This window comes from Piliocolobus tephrosceles, chromosome 6 (genome assembly GCF_002776525.5).
Source record: "Piliocolobus tephrosceles isolate RC106 chromosome 6, ASM277652v3, whole genome shotgun sequence".
Classification (NCBI taxonomy): domain Eukaryota; kingdom Metazoa; phylum Chordata; class Mammalia; order Primates; family Cercopithecidae; genus Piliocolobus; species Piliocolobus tephrosceles.
The window spans coordinates 124,282,733-124,305,353 of record NC_045439.1 but is presented as its reverse complement, the minus strand read 5'-3'; the positions used below and the strand labels follow the sequence as shown (position 1 = coordinate 124,305,353).

At 38.6% G+C, this 22,621-nt stretch overlaps 4 gene segments (V, D, J or C); all 4 read left to right on the top strand.

The window, feature by feature from the left end:
- Positions 1–22,621, top strand: part of LOC111554712 — a 729,812-nt gene that overhangs the window by 163,038 nt on the left and 544,153 nt on the right.
- The window catches only part of LOC111554720, a 687,176-nt gene that overhangs the window by 146,704 nt on the left and 517,851 nt on the right, over positions 1–22,621 (top strand).
- LOC111554718 overlaps positions 1–22,621 on the top strand; it is a 654,935-nt gene that overhangs the window by 119,429 nt on the left and 512,885 nt on the right.
- LOC111554726 overlaps positions 16,756–22,621 on the top strand; it is a 522,394-nt gene continuing 516,528 nt past the window's right edge. The window contains 2 exon segments of the V gene segment in view: positions 16,756–16,969; positions 17,095–17,383. Of these exon segments, the coding sequence occupies positions 16,924–16,969; positions 17,095–17,383 (335 nt within the window).

Sequence of the window (22,621 nt, the reverse complement as noted above, 5' to 3'; positions counted from 1 at the left end):
GGAAAAAAGATGACACATTTAATTGAATTTCAAAATGTGGTCTATACCTCATATAATTTCTGTGTTGCAAAGTTAAAAAGTTCTAGAGATCTGATGCGTGACAATGTGAAGATACTTACCACTACTGAACTGTACACTTTAAAATAATCAAGATGGTAAATTTAATGTTATGTGTTTTTTACCACAATAAAAAGTGTGACCTCTACCTCTTGTTCAAGAGCAGAATTGACCAGGTGGGGCTGCAAAGTGAAGGAGAAAGTGTTGGATAGGAGAAGAGAGATGGAAATAAGTCGGGGTGGCCATCATACACACATGCTATTTCTCTATCAACCACAGTCTTGTTGGAGACATTTTGTATGTTCATGATGACTATATGTCCTATGTTAATAGAATTCTTTTAATTTAATTGTATTGTATTTACTCCTTTAAGGGTGCTTAAATAAACAATGCATTCAATGAAATATTCTTTCTTTGTGAGAACTTTCTTATAAATGAAATCGCGATCACTTTTCAAATCACATGTCCTGAATTTTTGGCTAAGGACATTGGGCCACTGACCCTGATAATTTTTCAGGCTATGCTTGATCCAGATGAGGCTCCCATTTGTCTCTGAGGTATCTTTTCCCTTTCTTCACTCCCCTCCTGACATGTCCGACTACTGAGCACTTTAAGTGGAGGCATCCTCAGGGCATAAAAAAACCTAGACATTTCTGTGTCTCTAGTCAGCAGCACAGCACTCAGCGGGTTACTGACATCAGCAATTATGCCAGTACACTACAAGAAAGCTAGAGGAAAATCTCTTTGCTCCCTGATCTCATTGTATCCCACCTCATTTAAGTAACAGCATATCTGTTACTTTTTTCTGAGCTATTTGGAGGCCAGAGGAGAGACTTCCTCAAGAGAATTAGTTTTCTTTTCAGAAGAAAAGATATCTGCAGGAGAAGCTATCTCTATGACCCATAGTTTTCTGCTCTTAATCCCGGAGCTTCTGTCTACTTGACCCCAGATTTATATCTGACCCCAAAATGGGACACCTCACTTGAGCTCTCTCAACATAGCTTGACTGGGAGCCGGAGAAAATCTTTGGTTAAGGAACAGGGATTGGGGACACTTTCAGTCTACCATTTTCCTAGAATTTCCCTCTTTCTAAGTCAAATGATTTTTCCTTTTTTTATGGGCTTTTTAAAATTTATTTTTATTTTTTTAAAGCGTATAGAACTAAAATCCCAAAGGGCCATTTCCTGTGTAGGGAAGATCAGAATCAATGATGGTGGATGGAAAATAAAATAACTTGATCTGACAATGTTTAAACATTTCACTAAAATATGTCTATAGAAATTTAAATTTCTATGAAGTGTAATCTATCTATATTTTTCCTTATGCTTTATGACTGTCATGCTTAGAAAATCCATGACCATTCTAAATTTATTTTAAAAGTTTTTTATTTTACTTAAAATATTAAATGTTATGTCTTTTGAACTTTATTTTATAACAGGTATTAAGGTAGGCATCCTAACTTATCTGTTACCTTCTAAATGATTGTTAGGATTACACATTTTTCCCATTTTTAACTAAATTTCCATATGTATTTGTATATTTGAACTTTATATTCGACTTCATTAAGCCATATATGTGGATTTTTAAAATAAAATTCTATTTCAATTAGTAGAGCATCACACTTTGTCTTACTGAGGAAGAAATTCTCCTCTGAATTTGAAGGTTTCCTGAAGCCTGAGTTAGTTGCAGTATTGTATTTGGCCTCTAGAAGGAGATGTTACACAAATTGAATTTGATAGCCAAAAACAACCTGATCTTTTTGAAGAACAGCTTTTTGCTTCACATGCTGGGCAAACTCATCCACCTCTCTATCAGAGTGTCTATGTGGCTGAATTGTTTCCAGAAAAGACCTCCAGAAAATAGCTTCCTGTTTCTCCACCGCTCAGACATGAAGCCCACCCTCGTCTCAGTGCTTGTGATAATATTTATACTCAGTGAGTAAAGCCTCTTTTTGTTCTATTTTTCTATGGTATTCTGATATACAATAACTTTAATGAATATTATCCCCAGTCTGTAAGGCTCTTCCTGATCCAGAATTGGTGTTATAGGAGAAACAAGAGCCCAGAGTGTGACTCAGCCCGAGAAGCTCCTCTCTGTCTTTAAAGGAGCCCCAGTGGAGCTGAAGTGCAACTATTCATATTCTGGGAGTCCTAATCTCTTCTGGTATGTCCAGTACCCCAAACAACGCCTCCAGTTACTCCTGAGACACATCTCTAGAGAGAGCATCAAAGGCTTCACTGCGGACCTTAACAAAAGTGAGACATCTTTCCATCTGAAGAAACTATTCGCTCAAGAGGAAGACTCAGCCATGTATTGCTGTGCTCTAAGTGGCACAGTAGCTGGTTTTGCAAGGAAGCAGAACACAAACCCTTTAGTTACAGGAAATATTTCTTTGTAAACTCTCTGTATGGCCACAGCGGGGCATTCTTTCTCCAGAAATTAATATTGAGTTTGTCTCCTACATATTATATCATCTGTAGTCAGTTAGCTATAGATTAACTTCACAATTTTGTCCAAAAAAATTCTCATTATTTACTCTGCTTAAATTAATTTTAAAAATAATAAATGTATTTATTTTGTCTAGTAGTACAGGGAACATACTTTTGAAATAAAAACTATATTGCACGGCATAAAAAGTATTCTTTTCTTGGTTCAGAGGTACTGTCCAGGCTTCCATGGCACAGTCCTACCTCTCCAACTCCTCTGCTGCCCCACATGATCCCCACATGTGGTTGTCACCACATACCTGAGCACAGTTCCTTAAAGTGCTCTGCTGTTTCATGGCTTGTGGTTGTTCATCTTTCTGTATCTATTACCTTTCTTTCCATGAGTTTCATAGACTTTTCCTATCTCAGTTAGGGTCCAGCCAGGAAAAAAGAAATCCAATGAAGTTTAATATAAAGATTTATTAAATAATAATAAGTAACTACTAATAGGTTAAAAAAAAACTCTAAAGAATATAGGAATGCACATGTAAGCAGAAGTTCCCATCTCTAGGACTAAGGTAGAATCCCAGGAAAGGAACAGATTGGCATAAGCATGAACCTCCCTGCCAAGGCTACAATTCAGATCTCATTGGGAGTGTGTAGCTGGAGCCTGCTGGATGGTGGAGAAGTTTGCTGAGGTGCCAGAGGAAAATACTGACAAGCAGAGAAATACCTACCAGGATTACAACACAATTCATGGGAAGCCCGCAAAGGAGTGCTGCTGAACTTGCTTGTGGTAGCTGTGAAACTTGCCAAGAAACCACCTGTCAGGCTTGCCGCTGGTGTCCCACAGGCCAACCAAGCATAGTGGACAAGAAGTGTGGAAAACATACCAGAACCAGAAAGAGAAGCCTTTCTGTCACAGCCTGTCCCTCGGGCTACTGATCTTTCATATGCATTCTTTTTTTCTGTCTTTCTTTTTTTGAGACGGAGTCTTGTTCTGTCGTCTAGGCTGGAGTGCAGTGACGCAATCCCTGCTCACTGCAATCTCCGCCTCCCAGATTCAAGTGATTCTTCTGCCTTAGCCTCTTGAGTAGCTAGAACTACAGGTCCCTGCCACCATACCCGGCTAATTTTTGTATTTTTAGTGGAGGTGGAGTTTCACCATTTTGGCCCGGCTGGCCTTGAACTCCTGACCTCAGGTGATCCACCCACTTCGGCCTCCCAAAGTGCTGGGATTACAAGCATGAGTCACTGCACCTGGCCTGTATGCATTCCTATATGCACATTTCAACTTCCAGACAACAGTGAAATGACACTATGTTTCTACCTAACAAGCTAAAGCTGTCCTTGAACAAGTGAAGTTTTCATTACTTTTCCCAAATGAGATGATCTATAGTCCCAACAACTGCTGTATAAATCTCTGACTATATCAGCCACACCTTAAGTTCAGAGGAAGTTCTATTGAATATGCTGTTATATACAGACTAAATTATAAAGTTAATCTCCAATAATTTACATATAAAATAATTATGATAAGAAAGAGAGAGAATAAAATGGCAGCACATACAAAGAAACACCTACGTATAATGAGCAAAGAGAAAATGCATAAAGCTACTACATTCCTTGATTTCAGACTTGGTCCTGGGCTTCAGTTGACATAGACAGCTTCCTTCTCTTGTTATCTATTATATATTCTTCTGCCCTCAGCCACATCATCGGTGGATTGGGGTTGCTTACCTGGTGGAATGACAAAAATCTTCATTCTCAAAGGGTCTGAGTTCTCAATAGTCATGGCTTTTAATTTGTTGCTGTAGGTTTCCCTTAACTTTTACTATTGGGCATGAAAGTGCCATTAGGCTCCTTAAAAAATCCCCTGGGTTTCAGATGTAGCTCTCTCTATGTGTGTTGTATAGCTACATCTCAATTCTCCTTAGTAATCGGTATCAATCACTCCAGCCAGTAATTTCTTTTCCTACTTGTTGGTTCAGAGGTATACGTTGGCTAAAATGGCCACATAGCAGTGTCATCTTTCAATGCAATTGAACCATTTTTTTGGGTCTCCTGGTAGACACATTCTTCCATTTAGAGAATAAGACCTTCAAACCAACGCAGCTCAAAGTCACAAAGACAGGAAACAAAAATTAAGATAGTGAGCTACTGGTAGTAAGAGTGAGACAATCCATTCTCAGGACCACTTCCTTGATGTCTGGACCCATGCATTCTGGCTATGGTGGGTGGGGGGTGGGGGGCAATACCATATAATGGTTTTTGATGTAAAGCAGATACTGCATCTTGTAAGATAGAACCTGATCTTTTCAGGGTGTCTTCAAACTGGTGCCATAGCTCAATCAACAAGCCATTCCACATTTCAACAAACACTTGTGCATTGTAAGATATGTGATAAGTCTATATGATTCCATAGGCATGTGTCCACAGATGTACTACTTTACAGTAAAAATAGTTCCTTCATTGGAGTAAATGCTGTGAGGATTATTTTGATGGTGAATTAGGCATTCTGTAAGTTTATGAAGAGGAGGCCAGCAGAAGCATTGCATACAAGGAAGACAAGACAAATTCATAGGCAAGTATATGTGTTTGTTCTAGTAATGACATATTTCGGTCATCTCTATGATAGAAGAGCAATCAACAGGTGTCTGGTTGTTCCCCTGGGGCATGACACCATATGAGGAGCTCAGTGTTAGTCTCTGTGATTTACAGATTAGGCGCTCAGCAGTAGCATTAGCTAAGTTAGGGTTAATAAGGGGAAATCCATGCTTTTGAGCTCATGCATGGCATCCATCCCTGCCAGCAGGGGCCACTTTTTTCATGTGACCATTTAGCAAGCACTGGGATGGCTGGGAACAATGTTGACATATCCATAGAAGGCATCATTTTGTCCATTACAATAGTTTCTACCGCATTTGTTTTCTCTTGGTCAGTGTTCACATTGGGCAAAATTATCTTGACAGTCTTTGTTCATTCTGAGAGGTCCATCAAGATACTTCTTTCCCAGATTTCCTTGCCATCATCTTTCAAGCCTATTCCTTCTAGAGCTTTTGCCATCTGGCCAAACCTTTAACAACTTCCCATGAATCCTGTTTGGGATTACAGGTGTGAGCCACTGCACACGGTTCATATGCTTTCCTATATGCACATTTCAACTTCTAAACAACAGTGAAATGACACAACAGTGAAATGACAGTGAAATCATGAATCAGTGTAGATGAGCACCTCTGGCCATCTTTTACCAGATAATGTGGATAGCCAAAATGTGCCACTTGAAGGAGTAAGGAACTCCCCAGGAGGATACAGGCATGGATTACAGAAAAAGAGACAATATAAGAGAAGTTAGCATCAAAGGAATCTGAGCCATCTGCTCATGCAGCTAACTTGTACCTTATGGATCTGCCTCAGTGTGGTCTCTTATGTACAATTTCCGCTTGATGATTGCTTCTTGGCATGCCCAATATTATGGCTGATTAGGTCAGACAGCAGTTGGTTCTTGGTCATCTATTTTTCCTAAATGAGACATTCAGACTTTACCAAGGTAAACTGGTAATAGTTACCTTGTTATCTGTAGAAAACGGAACATATTCTCCCAACTACTAGAAGACTATGCTGTGATTCTCCTATTGGTGTTTCCCAGAGTCTCTATAGAGCATTCTTACTTGCCATGGAAACTTTGAATATCATTGTTGGATCTGCTGAATCAAAAGACCAATGCGATGAAACAGATTGTACTGAAGCCTAAAATTGTAGTCTCCTGTTGCTCTGGTTTCCTCTGAAAACTGGCAGCTTTACAGATGACTCTGTAAATAGGCCAAAATAGCACACCCCCATGTGGCATAGATTGCCTCCAAATTTAAAATAGTCAAATGTGTGCCTCTTTTTCTGTGGTAGGTGGTGTGGGGTGCAGCAACATGTCTTTCACCTTGAAAGAGATGTCTCAATAGTCTCTAGACTGTTGAACCTCTGGAAACTTCACTGAAGTGACAAGTCCTTGAATTTTTGTGGAGTTTATCATTAAAGGCATTGATCTTCAACTTCCAACTCAAGAGCTTCTTATATTTTAAGCATGTTATGGCTTCTGGAGCTACTCGCCCCCTTCCTGACAACTCTGCAATATGTTCTGGTAACCATCACAGTATATTAAAACTTTATCTTATCTCCTCTTCCTATTGAGCTGAATGTTCCAGAGAAGAGCCATTATGTTCTCTCTGGCTTTTACCTAACCTTCTAACATAGTATGGAGCACACAATATGTACACAGTAAAGGAATATTAAACAAATTCATTTAAACAAATATAAAAATTAGCAATCCTCTCCTGTGAGCATGTGAGTCAACCTCCACTAATATGATTTCACTGGTTTCTTCAGGGAACCGTGTCAAACCAATTAATATAGGCAAACAGTGTGTTCATCTGGGCAAACAGATGCCTAATCAGGATAAGAGTTTCCTTAATTGGAAAAATAGCTTGCTCATGAAGACAATAGTTTTATCAATAAAACTCACCTCAAGACCTTCAGCACATCATTCTACCAATCCTAAACTCTTGTATTATGAACTAGAGAAAATATCTGAGGACTAGAGCTAGAGAGTGAGTTCTTGGACATGCACCCAAAAAGTGCAATCTATAAAAGAGAAAAATGTTAAATTGGCCTTAAATAAAATTGAAATCTTTGGCATTGTAGAAAGACCATGTTAATAGGATAAAAGGCAACCAATAGACAGAGAGAAAATGTTTATAAATCACACATCAGACAGAAGTCTTATATCTAGAATAAATAAAGAGCACTCAAATCTCAGTGTAAAAAAGAAACATGTAAATAATCCAATTAGAAATAGAACAGATATTTCACCGAAGTAAAAATATGGGTGAAAAACAAACAAATAAAAGTATATTCAATATAATTCTTCACTAGCAAAATGAAAATAAAAATTACAATGACATATCACTATAAACCTATTAGAACAGCTAAAATACAAAATAATAATAATACTAAATGTTGGTGAGTATGTAGAGAAATGGACCCTTTTATACAATGCTGGTGGGATTGTAAAATAGTACAGCCATTCTGGAAAATAATTTGGCAGTTTTTTATGAACCTAAACATGCACTAAACCCCAGATGAACTTTATGCATACGTGTTACGTCATCACACAGAATATTAAAACATAAACTAAATATGACCATGCCATTGTGAATTGGACATCTATCCCAGTAACATTCACATAAAGTCTTATACAACATTCATAGTAACTTTATTCATAATTGCCAAAAACTGGAATCAACCTAGAGATTTTTCAAGGGGTAAATGGTTAAATAAACTATAGTAGTTCATACCATGGAATAATATGACAAAAAAGGAACAAACTGTTGATACATGGAACAACCTGTATGGGTCAATTCCCAAAGGTTGCATACAGTTTAATTCCATATATATAACATTCTCAAAATAACAGAACTATAAGAGATGGTTGCTAGGGGACAGAGATTGGGGATGGGAGGGTGTTTGTGCATATAGAGGGTTAAGATGAGAGAATTCTGTGTTGATGGAACAGTCTGAATCTTTATTATGTTGGTGGTTATATGAGATAAAATCAAGAACCACACATATGTATGCATGCACACACAGAGAGAAAAGCAGGAAAATGGTGAAAATTGAGTAATATCTGTAGTCTAGTTAGTGGAATTTGAACAATGTCAATTTCCTGGTATTTATACTGCATTTCAGTTACATAAGATACCACCACTGAAAGAGGCTATGTGAAGAGTACACAGGGTTCTATAAACTATTTTGGAAACTTCCCATGGATTTATAATAATTTCAAAACAACTACAGGACTGTAGTTCAAAAATTGCTTTATTTACTATCACCCCCAATCTTATCAGCAAAACCACTAAGAATTGGGAAGCCGTGAAGCCAATGGTAGTGGATGCAAATTTTCCAAAATTCTAATTTTCACTTGGAAGCTCAAATATTATCATTGGCAACAACCACTATTCGTTGTTTTCCTCAAAATGGTAGGCCCACACTTTATCATTTTCAAGAACATATCTTCCAACTACCCAAATCTGCTGTTCTGTCATGCATGCCTTCAAGTAAAAAAAAAGTTCTATGAAAAACAGCTAATTTAGCTTACAACTCACACAATGCTCCAGTGCCTTCCACTCTCAAGACACCACTGTGTTAGTACACCCCAGATGAGCTTTATGCATATGTGCTATGTCATCACACAGAATATTAAAAAGCTGTAGTCTCAAGGGTAATTTAAAAATTTTTGCTTCTACATCTAGGACATTCTTCAGTAAAATATTTTTCTCTCACTAGTGTGGTGGTAATAATTACGTACAATGACTACTAGAACATTTTGGGTTCATGTATTTTCCCTGTTTTAAAATGCCAGCAACTGCATTTGCTCCATCAGTGTAAATGTCAACAGAGTGAAAGATTCAAATAATATCAGCACTATTGTAAAAATAGTTTTATTCTACTTCACAGTTTCACCTCTGTCTCATAGTTTTCTCAAGAGGCCAGCAATATTTCTGGTTACTTTTTGCAGATACAGCTAAATACATACAAATATTAAAAGTGCTATATTCTTGACCTCCTCATTGTGAGACATTAGACACATCATTTAATTTTTTAGAACCAGGGTACATCTTGTAACTACTATTCTAAATTTCCTCACAGACTTTTTCAAAATTATCTGGAAGAGAGCAGACACATTAAAATCTCAGTTTGTTAAATAACACTGGCTCATTGCTCAAAAAGCTTTCATATGTCTTCATTTCGCACAGAAATACATACAGATTTACTTTGGCAGTCATTTGACCCAGACCGTTCTTCTAGACTTATCTCCTGGAACTCTCCAATCTACATATTGCTCCAGCCAGCAATCTCTTCTTCTCTTCATTTCTTTTTTCCTTCTCTGTTTTCATCTCTTCTCTTTCCCATCTCTCCCTCTATATACATTTGTGTATATACATTTGTGTATATACATTTACACACAAAATATCTTAAAATCAATTTTTGAGAACATTTATAAAATACTCTAGAAGATTCTTGCTATTCTTTTTCACTGCTCTGCATCAGGGCCCATTTTCTTACAACAATAATAATTTTTCAGTCACTAATGAATGGCAGGCACTGCGCTAAATGACATTTTATGATCTCATCATTAACCTTCAACAGCTCTGAGAAGTAGTATTATTATTTACTCATGATCCATGTTGTATAGCCAAGAGAATGTAGGCACAGAAGACAGAAACAGCTACTGAATTGATAGATGTAAACCTGACTTGGATGGCCTGACTACAAAACTTCCTCTTTTCCTGGACCTGCCTGCCTCCTGCCATAGAAACTAAAACTTGTAGGTGTTCATTGCTGTAGGCTGAATTGTGTTTCCACAAAATGTGTATGTAGATGCCCTAACCCCCAGTACCTCAGAACGTGACTGTATTTGGAGACAGAACTTTTAGAGGTAAAGTTAAAAGGTGGTCCTGAGTGTAACCCCTAATTCAGTAAGACTGGTATCCTTAAGAGGAAATTAGGACAGACAGCACAGGCAAAGGGATGACCATGTGAAGACACAACAAGAAGGCAACCATCTATGAGTCATGGAGAAAGGCCTCAAAAGAAACTAAACCTGCCAGCACTTTGACCTTGAACTTGTAGTCCCTAAAATCATGAGAAAATAGATGTTTGTGGTTTAAGCCATGCAGTCTGTGATACTTTGTTATGGGAGCCCTGGTAAACTAATACAGTACACTCATAACCTGTCTTCTGGTTAGGCTTGATGTGGGCACATGGCTTGATGTGGGCACATGGCTTGATGTGGGCACATGGCTTGGGCTCCAACAGTTAGATGAACTGTTCTCTAACTTTCCCTCAGGAGTTACTTGTGCAAAAAAAAAAAAAAAAAAAAGGAAAAAGTAAGAATTTGCTTTTTGAGAGTGGTGGTAATTACAACAAGATGGACATGAGAGTTTACAGAGCTACAAGGCAGTGGAATTGTAGCTACATACATTGTCCTGCATGAACAGTCTTGAATAAACTACATGCAGTATCTGGAGCTCAGGAAAGGAGCCAGTGGGATACTCAGAGGAGTGGTTCTCCAGGGTGATTTTCTGTACTGCTGCTGACTTTATAGCTTTTGAGTTCAATTCTCTGACCCTATTGGAGATTCTGAGGCAAATCCAGTATTCATTAATTTATTCCTTTTCTGCTTAATTCAGGCAGAGTCCATTTCTGTTGCCCATCAATAAAAACCCTGACTTGTATATAATATCATTCCAGGAAAAATTTTTTAAAGGAAGCTCATAGGTACATGATCAGAGGTCATAGTAACTACAGGGAATTTAACAGTGCTTCTCACAGGTAGTCTGCAAATATTGAGCACCAACTTTCGTAGTTGAGTTCTTACCTGAATTGAAATACATCTGTCCTATTCTAAGTTAGAACTAGAATTCAATAAAGGCAGAGACTGGAATAGCTTTATAATTTCTTCTGAGTCAGCTCTGAACTTGCATTGCCGTGCCAGAGTACATTCCAGCAGCAGGATGATGTTGCCGTCACAAGAGGGCAGTGCCTCCTTCTTCTCAGACTAACTTGGCTTTAAATCAGCCTGTCTGCGTTGAAAGCAAAGCACTGAGCTTGCCTCTGACTGGCTAGGTAGGAACCTGAGACTAGGGGACAGAAGGACTAGAGATTCATCCAGTCAAGAGAGCTCACCTGTGACTAAGGAGCCTGGCTCCATTTCAGGTCTTCTGTGATTTCAATAAGGAAGAAGAATGGAAACTCTCCTGCGAGTGTCATTGGTGATTCTATGCCTTCAATTGGCCAGTGAGTTGGGGTTTTTGGTGATGGGAATGGCAAGACCAAACTTTAGAGCCCACAGGACTGAGGGGTAAAGTGTTCTTATTAATTTGGAAATGTAATTTGAAAATGCAATGAGTGACTCCTGGTCCCGGACCTGTGTTTCTGCCTAGGGGTGAACAGTCAACAAGGAGAAGAGGATCCTCAGGCCTTGAGCATCCAGGAGGGTGAAAATGCCACCATGAACTGCAGTTACAAAACTAGTATAAACAATTTACAGTGGTATAGACAAGATTCAGGTAGAAGCCTTGTACAGCTAATTTTGATACGTTCAAATGAAAGAGAGAAAAGTAGTGGAAGATTAAGAGTCACTCTTGACACTTCCAAGAAAAGCAGTTCCTTGTTGATCACGGCGTCCCGGGCAGCAGACACTGCTTCTTACTTCTGTGCTACGGATGCACAGTGTTCCCCAGGAACCTGCAGCCTCTACACAAACCCTGCCAAAGCAGCTTCTTAGAACCCCTAACAGTGGGCAGAACTGGTGGTTATGTCTTTCAGTGAAGAAGTATCTACAAACAGTTGGCAAAGTAAAAGGAGAACCCTTTCAGATTCATGATTTTTTAAAAAGCATCTTGGACTAGGGGGAAAGGCATGAAATTTGGAACAGGAAATGGAAATACCAGGCTCAGTTCTGCTAATCCTGGCTACATAGGGACATTGTCAGTGTAGCAGCCTTCAATTTCCTCACTCGAAATAAAGGATTTGGATCAATGAGCCCAAAATATTACTTAATCCCTAATTTTATTAGAAAAAAAAAAACAGTCACTGGGCACTTGTGGAAGAGGAGGAAGAAGAGAAAGGCTGCTCAGTTTTAGAAGGTCTCATTTGTCCTTTGTGCAGCCCTCCCAAGATGTCAGTGGGTCTTTAAGATGCATTAGGTGGCTCTTACATTCCTCTAATTGTATAAGAAGCAGTAGATTCATTAGGCATTAGAATCGGACGGGGTCCTAGGACTCTCAACCAAGCTTTTCATTTTAGAGCTGAGGAGTAAAACCATTGCATAATAAGACAGACCATTATCTGAATCTTTGGAGTGACAGTGACAAATATCTGGATCTGATTTCACCATTTGTTAGTCATATGATTCCCCAGCTTCAATGTCTCTATTAGGTAAATTGGGAATTTATAAGAAAGTGACAACTTTTCCCCATCCAAAGGAGAGACAGGTGTTTGCCACTACCAGGTCCTAAAATGCTGTGTTTTGAAAGTAGTGTTTTTAGTATCAAATACAAAACAGTTTTTCAGCTATTTATTCTTGCTCCTACTGAGAAATAAATGCTGACTATAGTTTTCTTGACACAGTTTAGATAGTATCGAAAATGTGTTTGTGGAGAAAATTAGAGCATTTGTATTTAGGTGCACGCTTTGGTGAGAAAAGTGGGGGAAGGCAGGGAAAGGCTGTATAGGGCAGTGGTTCCCACAAGTCAGACCTAAACCCATAACTATTAGGTGTGCCAGAATCACTAGAGCATCTTTGAAAATCTGGACTATTAAGCTCAATTCTGACTTACTCAATCAGCCTCCGATAAAGTGATGAATTTCAATTTTTAATGAATATCTTCTATATACATAAGAGGCTGGCTCAGGTTCACATTTAAAAAATCCAAACAATAATGTTTTTAACAAGATTGAGTTTTTTTTTCCCACACAAAGGAGCTCTGTAATAATCAGGGCTGGTGCTGTACCTTCATCATGTTACAAAGGAACCAGGGTCTTTCTAGCTTACTGTTTTTCACTCTTAATGTATCACTCTTGTTTTTATACTTTCAAGAGACTGATAGAGATCCTTCCACTGTATACACCTTCTAGACTGAAAGAAGGAGAAAGTCAAGGGCACATGTACATGCTGGCTGAGTCAGTGTTTTCTAGAAGCTCTGCCCAATGGCTTCTCCTTATGCTCATTTACTAGAGTGCTGTTCGGTGTTCCCACCTCCTCCCATCTGCAAGGGAGGCTAGGATATCAGGATTATTATCTAAGCATGTTTCTATTCACAGCAAAATTTGGGTTCTATTAGTAAAAAAAATAGGTGATAATGGACATTTTACAGACAATTAGTAGTTTCTGCCAGACCCTCAGTTTAGGACATATTAGGACTCATAATATTTTTGGTTCATAGTTATTTTTGAATTACCATATCCAATGTATTTCCAAGTTCTATTGAGTGTACCGCCTACCAAGTTTTCCAGAAGACATCACAACCTCTCTAACCTAATTCACCTCCACACCCAAATTTAAAATCCTCCCTAATCCCTTGCTCCTCTGCCCCTAGCAAACTTGACAGACCCCATCACTTCTCAATATAGTGCTTTGTACACAGTGAGGGTGACCTTTTCAGAGTGCAAATTTGACCATGTCAACCACCTGGGTCCTCACTGGTTCTTAGAGTAGAAAAAAAATTGCTTCCTGTGATTTATAAAACCCTGCATAATTTAGACTCTTAATACCTCTCCAGTATCTTTCCACAATAAGCTCCTAATTTATCTTTTTCTTCAATACTGGTCCTATCTACATTTCTTTAACGCACTTTGTTCATCTTATATAACCCCCTCAAGGCAACTTTAGGATACATTCTTACTCTTTTTAAAAACTTCTTTTCTCTTCCCTTGAGAGTAGAACCCAGTAAATGCCTACTTGTTCTTGTACATCTGTTCAAAATTCAGTAATAGAAGAAAGCTCAATACGCTGTCTTAGAATTGTGGACCTCTGCCTTTTTAAATGTGTAGTTTCTCCTTTTATTTCTTTATCTGATTAATAATTGTCTCTATTATTACTCTATGTGCTCTGTAAGGGCAGGGACCATTATCTGTGAGCTCAGCCTTGGATCTATAACACCAAAGTACCTTAAGCACTAAGATAATCAATTTTTCCTCTTCTTTCTTCCTATCAATCTAATATAATATATTTAAATAATATACTTTATTTTAAGCCTCTTCTAAGAGTTACAATAATGTTGTTGTGAAAGAACACACAAGAAAATAAGGCTGAGTTTTTCAAACTATATAGTCCATGGATATTTGGAATTGTATGAACAAATTGTTGGTGTATAATGGGGGTCAGAAAACTACGGCCTAGCATTCAAAACAACCTGCCACCTGTTTTTGTAAAGTTTTATTGCAAAATAGCCTGCCCATCTATTTACACATTGCTTATGATGGCTTCTATGCTTTAACAGCAGAGTTTAGTACTTGCAACAGAGAGTGTATGATTTCAAAGTCTGAAATATATACTATTTGTCCTTTTATAGAGAAAAGCTCACCAATCCCTGAGGTTTAGAAATTAAATGAGAATTTTTAGATTTGCAGTTTTCTGTGTGATTAGGACAAAATAAAATAATAAAGGAAATTTTCTTTTTTATTTATTTCTAAATTTTTTTTATTATACTTTAAGTTATAGGGTACATGTGCACAACGTGCAGGTTTGTTGCATAGGTATACATGTGCCATGTTGGTTTGCTGCACCCATTAACTCATCATTTACATTAGGCATTTCTCCTAAAGCTATCCCTCCCCCTGCCCCCCACCCTATGACAGGGCCTGGTGTGTGATGTTCCCTGCCCTGTCTCCAAGTGTTCTCATTGTTCAATTCCCACCTGTGAGTGAGAGCATGCGGTGTTTGGTTTTCTGTCCTTGTGATAGTCTGCTCAGAATGACGGTTTTCAGCTTCATCCATGTCCCTGCAAAGGACATGAACTCATCATAATAAAGGAATATTTCTAATCATCTAGATGGCCAATAGAATAACCTTCTTGATTTTGATTTATGTTATTTTTACCAAATTAAGGGCAAGTGGGATAATAATACTCTACAAATGAAGACATTGCAGCTGTTTAAATGGTGAAAAGGTTTTGGAAAATTTTGGTTATGATATAGAACATAGCACACAGCACTACAGGTATATCACATCGCACTACAGATGGGCCACAAACTCCCAAGAACCTGCATCTTTCCATTGAAAGAGGATGTATTGCAAACATTCATTGTTTGTATGTATCAACATACAATTCAATAGACACAAAAGTAGCAGTAAATAAAAAACATATTTTTTTCAGTGCTGAATTCTTGGGTGCTTCATTAAATAATAAAATTGTATAATGGTGACTGACTTGAGTATTTCTGAATAGGAAAAGTGAAGAAAAAATCCTAGTAATCACTAATCATAATAACTCAGACAATAGTACATCAAGCTCCAAATAACTTTAATCAAGTCAGTTATTCAACTATACACATCCATAGCTTTCTTTTAATAAGCCTACACTAACCCTTTAGTTTCAGTGAAAAATCATTTCTCACACTAATATTTTAATTTGAATTTTATCGACTTTATATTTTGTTTGCATTTTTTGCCTGATTTGGTAATTGTATAAAACTATGAGCCTAAAAAGTTGATACCAAATTTTATTGTTGGGTATATGAAAGCACCATAATATTAAAAAAACGTTAGTATGAGAGCGGCCCCTTTTAAGATGACCTGCACCTTACTCCATTTTGAAGAACATGGAAGGCACCTGCTACCAGGTCCTGGATCTACTCCTAAATGAAGTCAGTCATGCCAGGGGCCTAAGACACATCTTTCCACAGACTGTCCTTCATCAAAGATAATTTTGCCTACCAGACACAGCCATTCATTCATTTTTTTCACCAATTTTAAGGGTTTTTTTTTTTTTTTTTTTTTTTTTTTAGCATTTCCTATGAGCTAAGGGCCTAGGAAAAGGGCTGCTGATAGTAACAGGATTCAACTTCTGATCTCAGGAGCACCAAGTGCGGCTTGAGAAACAGGACAGAAATGATTCTAACATGATGTGATAAGGACAGAAAGTATGGTGGGAAAAAAGGAGAGCACTAACTTAGCTAGAGAGTTGGGAGAATGTTTCCACATGGAGGTGATGCACTGGTTTCAAAGAATGAACAGGAATCGTCCAAGTGAAGCGGAGTGGGGAGAAGGAAGGACATTCTAAGCAGAAGTGCTCACCCCCTGGTTTCCGGGGACCAGTGGGAAATATACTAAGAATAAATCTCACTTTTTTTTTTCTTTATCTATATTCTCAAGATATCCTAAGACCCCTAAAACTAAATTACCGCTTGTGAACACATTAGATGCTGAGACTGGGGAGATTTAGAGGAGTCATATTGCTCTGCGCCTTGAAGAAGTTGACAGGACTCACCCACACGGTGAATTCAGCAGAGTGTTTGATGCTCCTTCCTTGAGTCCCACCACCCTTCACCTCGGACACCGTTTTCCTTCTATGTCTGCCCATTAAGCCGCACCCCAGGGTGAAAGTGAACAACATTCCGAGACTCAGAGGAGACTTCAGGGACAGAGAGGAGCCGCAAGAGGGCGCTGCTCCCTTCAGCTTGTGGTTTGACACAAATTTCATCTTTCCTTCCTGCGTACATCTCTTTGTTCCGCCTGTGGACTGATTTGTAGAGCAGTTTGCCCTCCTTAACACGTGAGTCAAGATTTTGTAGAAGATTCTGCCAAAGAATCAACAACATAAAGAAATATATCTCTCGGTTTGGGTATCTCTCAACAAAACCTTCTACTGCTTCTCAGCCAGCCATGCTGTCTGCTTCCTGCTCGGGACTTGTGATCTTGTTGATAATCAGTGAGTAATGTTTACTCAGAACTTCTGAGATGTTCTATTCCTTAGCTTTAGGATGACCTTTAACCCTTCCAAACTGGAGACCATACTGTCTATTGCCAGTATAATAAAGTCTTTCCTTTTTTTAGGAAGGACCAATGGAGACTCGGTGACCCAGACAGAAGGTCCAGTTACCCTCCCTGAGAGGGCAGCTCTGACATTAAACTGCACTTATCAGGCCAGCTATTCAGCTTTTATGTTCTGGTATGTCCAATATCTAAACAAAGAGCCTGAGCTCCTCCTGAAAAGTTCAGAAAACCAGGAGACGGACAGCAGAGGTTTTCAGGCCAGTCATGTCAAGAGTGACAGTTCCTTTCATCTGGAGAAACCCTCGGTGCAGCTGTCAGACTCTGCGGTGTACTACTGCGTTCTGAGAGACACAGTGGGAGGGACTGCAGCGAGAGCCCAGCATAAACCCCGGGGGCCGCAGGTGGGGCCTGGGTGTGAGTCACTTTGGGAGGGGGCATTATTTTCCAGGGTTCTATGCTGGAGCCTTCCTGAAAGTAATTCCAGCTCTGATTCTTTGGTGCCAAGAAGCCATGGAGATTTTACATTACACCACACAGAGGAATTGGGGGAGGACCAGTCTAAAGCAGAACCTAAGCTCTGTTTTCTAGAAATGCTTCTGTCCTCAGTCCAGATGTGTCTTCTTCCCCTCAGACGGCATACATTTCTGAGAAGTGACATTAACTTTGCTATGTGACAGTTCAGTTGGTCTATGCTGAAATACTTCATAACCTTTTAATAAAAACTCTAAGGGAGAACAGTTCATGGACTAATGATCACCTTGAATCTACTCCCTTGTGTTTATAATTGAGACCAAGATTGTTCGTCTTGCTGAGTTTCACCTGCAGAAACTCCATCTCCAGGGACTGTGGCATTTATCCTCTCTTCCCTTGACTTTTCCTTCTCTTGTGGTTGCTTAGAAATTCTGCTACCTGCGTAAGTTCTCTGAGGAGAGTGTGCTGATGAGAGGCTTTCCTTGTGTTATCAGCACTGTGGTTTCAGAACAGCCCAGTCAGTAAAGGCTGCATCCATGGCATGTCTTGCCCACACTGTTTACACCCCTCCACACTGATCCTGTTGGCCTGGCAGCTGTTTGTTGTAACACTAAATCATGACCTGGATTTTTGACTTGAGGATCTGTGTTACGAGAAATTCTGGATTTGGGACATTACTTTAACTTGGTAACTAACATTTTTATCATTGCATTTATGCCCATGATCCTTCTAAATTGCATCAAATTTAGCAGCCAAGAAAGACTGTTTATAAAAAAGAAGTAAATGAACATGGAGTTTTGTTCACTGGGACCCCAAATGGAGAAAATAATCTCATATTTCTCTACATCAAAGAGCATAAAACAGAAATGTGGGCCCCTCACCGAAACTCTCAGGGATGTAGCTCACCACGAGAAATTTTTCCTAATATTCGGAGTTCTGTGAGACTTGTTTGTCCTTTTTCTATCCTGCATGATCCTGTGAATTTTACATATAAAAAGGTACAGGTTTTGCAGAGCCCAAAGTTTTTTCTTTGATTTCTGGGGCGCTCTTTAAGAAAAAGAAAATTAAATTATAAATTTAAGTTTCTAGGTTCTGGGGTAGAAAGGGGCTCTAAAATCAAAGCCTAATATACTTCATGGTAAATCTGCATTTGGGGTTCCATAGAGATCATCTTCTTTAAGACTGAAATATTATAATAGTCTTAGCTTATCCTGATACTGGGAGGTTCCCTAACCCCCAGTCCTCTTTTCCACGGCAGCATTAGAATCACTTTAGCTATCATTAATATGAGTATTTTCACTTCTATCATTTAAAAAAACAGCTCTATTGAGATACAATTCGCATACCTTAAACTTCATCCTTTTAAGTCTGCAATTCAGTGGTTTTAGTATATTCACAGTTATAAATCATTATTGTGATCTAATTCCAGAATATCTTCACCACCTCACAAAGAAAATGTGTGCCCACTAGCACTCACCCACATTCTTTTCTTACCCTAGCCATAAATCAAATAAAATATATTTTTAATGAAGAATAATAACACAAAACTTTGATGAACCCAGTCTTATTGTAAATATAGGACCTCTTATGAACCTGTATCTAAGGGGTGAAACATAAGTCCCAATATTTAACACTGCAAAGAGTTTAATGACTGTGATGCAAGGGATAAAAGCCAGTGGAGATTGAACTCTGCTGGTATTTTAATAGGATTCCTATGATTTTTGATAATGCTCTGGTTATAAATTATATATTTTTGGTATTTTTCCTATCCTAATCTCCACCACAATTAATGTGTGAGGATTGGAATAGCAGGGGCATTTTCAGGAGCACACATATTGAGTTATAACAGAAACTCCTGCATTTGAGCAGTGAATAGAATTTTTGGAATTTATTTTTATTTACACACACACACAAATATATGTGCAAATAAACATGTATGTATTTTTCTCTGCTGTTACTTGACATGGCAAACACTGAACAGATTTGGTGACTCAAGAGTTACGATATAAAATCATTTATTAACAATAAACTATTTCTTACGTAACCTTTGCTGGATTCCGTGACTGGCAAAGTAGTAACAAAGATTGGGACTAAAAGTTTTACCTTCCTGCTAGAAAGTGAAAACTCTTGTGTGGTTAGTTAGCACTTTGATTCTAGCTGAAGAAAAAGACATATGTAAGACCAAAAGGTGCATAATTATATCATCCCATGTATTCACTATAGCTCATAATAAATTGTAAGTCTCACATTTTCCACCAAAGATGAATTAACTAATCATGATTCAATTTTACCACTGTATATTTATAGTCCAGTAAGTTATATTGAGACAAAATTGGTACTTAGGACAGTCTAGGATCTTCCATCTATACAAGAAGCATGTGACATGGCAGAGTCAAACTCGTCATATATCTGTTAACCATACTTCCTGTAAAAGGCAGAAGCCTCACACAGCCCAGTAACTTTGCTAGTACCTCTTGAGTGCAAGGTGGAGAATTAAGATCTGGATTTTAGACGGAGCACAGAACATATCATTCAGGGGAAGAGCTATGAACATGCTGACTGCCAGCCTGCTGAGGGCAGTCATAACCTCCATCTGTATTGGTAAGCAGGACCACCAGCACAGAACTCAGACTCCTGTTAGCTCAGAAGGATGTGGAGGGAGGCAGATCTTTGTAGTCTAATGGGGCTTAGAAAGAAGGGGTAATGGGCAATGAAATCAGAGCACTAAGTCCTAAGCCACTTAATCCATTTTATCCCCAGTGTTGCAAATAAGGAATCAGTCTATTTTTCCTCTTTTCCACAGGATCCTGCATGGCTCAGAAGGTAACTCAAGCTCAGACTGAAATTTCTGTGGTGGAGAAGGAGGATGTGACCTTGGACTGTGTGTATGAAACCCGTGATGCTACTTATTACTTATTCTGGTACAAGCAACCACCAAGTGGAAAATTGGTTTTCCTTATTCGCCAGAACTCTTTTAATGAGCAAAATGAAATAAATGGTCGGTATTCTTCGAACTTCCAGAAATCCACCAGTTCCTTCAACCTCACCATCACAGCCTCACAAGTCGTGGACTCAGCAGTATACTTCTGTGCTCTGAATGAAGCCACAGTGAGATGGGTGTTGGTGGGAGCCCTACAAAAACCTCAACAAGAGACAGGGCTTCTGGGGAGAGACTCCGTCACAGACAGGAAGAAGCAAGTTGGGGCTGTGTCAGCACAGGTGGTTTGGCAAGGAAACCTGAGTTCAATTCATGTACAATGTCTAGATATATCAGACATATCATTTATTAGAAGCATGGGTGTCTTCTGTTCTTTAGAATAGATTGAGACAGAATATATAGCACATATTTTTATATCATATATAGAATTATGCAACAAAAAGTGCAAAAACAAAATATATTAATCTCGTGTTGGTTTTATTGAGGGTGGGAAACTATCCAATTATCTTCAGACTAAATGGATGATTCCATTCATAAGCTGTTAAGTTTTCGGAATGATTCATACATTTATGCATTAATTATTATGTAGAATGCTTTAATCTAAGTGTAATAGAAATGCCTTCCATTGATTTTTTTTAATAATGGTATCATTACTAAATGAGGTAGAAAAATTAAATTTAGACTTCTTTCCATAATCATACCAGCAACCTCTTATACATCAGAATAGATGTGAAATGTTCCTCAAATTTCCTTTCTCTGGCTCCTCTCTTTTTGTGACATAATTATGATATTTTAAAAGTATCTAAGTATTTTGCTTTCATTTAGAGGCTGCCTGCGAAGAGAGATGTGTAAGGTGGGAATTGGTCCTAACCTATTGAATATCTTGCCTTCACCCTTTCCCCTTTGAGTTCTGGCCAGTTTGAAGCTGAAAAGTGGTTAGGGCCAGAATTACAACTGCTATGGCAACCAGAACCCGGATGGTGTGTCCAGTGTCTACTTCCTGTCTAAACATACATTTGCCTTGGATATTACAACAGGTGCTCAGGGACAGGGATTTTTATTTCTTTTGCTCCACACAAGTTTTTAGAAACCTGAGTTTTTAACATTAAAAGAAAACAGATATCACATTAAAAACTGGATGTCTAGCTTACCTATAAACATGGGAAGATCTGGGAAACACTCCACTCCCTGGGGTAGAGGTCAAACGTTCTCTTTGGACACACAATGGCTTTGATGTATACGTATTTTATTTTTAAAATTTACAAAAATATACCATTCATTTCACAGTATGAATTAATTTAAAAGTAAACGTTTAAATTATTACAAGACATAAACTCATCTTCAAGACAAACAAATCTGAAATACCTATCTCATGAAAACTATACCTGTTTTTCCCCCATGATTTCATGTACCATGGGTATATTCCAGCTTGAGAAACTTAAGTATAGTTTATTTCTAATTTAGGAGATATTTTTAGCTATAGTAAGCATTGGAGAAACATTAGTTAATAAGACAGACATGGTTCCTGCCTTTATGAAGGCCGTGTTCTAGGGGGCTATATCCGGTATAGAATGGTAGGCAGAGGGAATTAAAGTTTTACACAAACAACCTATGTGACCTTGAGAAAGTTATAACTCCCCTGAACCTGTTCTCTCATTTGTAAAATGTAGAGATTTAATTAGGCAGTTCCAAAATTTTACTAGCCTCACAAGAGCACATAGTCCACTACCTTTTTGAGTTCGCAACACTTAGTAGCTGCCCTTCTTTTTTGCGAAAGGACAATTAGTTGTTATAGACATATCCATACTGTTCCACATGTTGCATGATAATGTAACAGTAGTAACAAGAAGCCAAAGGAAGCAGGCGGAGAGGAGAGTGGCTTGTGAAGTCACCTGCTTTCCATACACAGAAACTACCATTCTATGTAGCCAGGCAGTAGAAGGAGAGGGAGAGGAAAAGGAGGAGATGGAAGGAGAGGGAGAAAAGAAAGAAGGAAGAAGAGGAGAAGGAGGAAGGGGAGAGGAGGAGGGAAGAAAGAGCGACAAAGGGCCGGGCGCGGTGGCTCAAGCCTGTAATCCCAGCACTTTGGGAGGCCGAGACGGGCGGATCACGAGGTCAGGAGATCGAGACCATCCTGGCTAACATGGTGAAACCCCGTCTCTACTAAAAATACAAAAA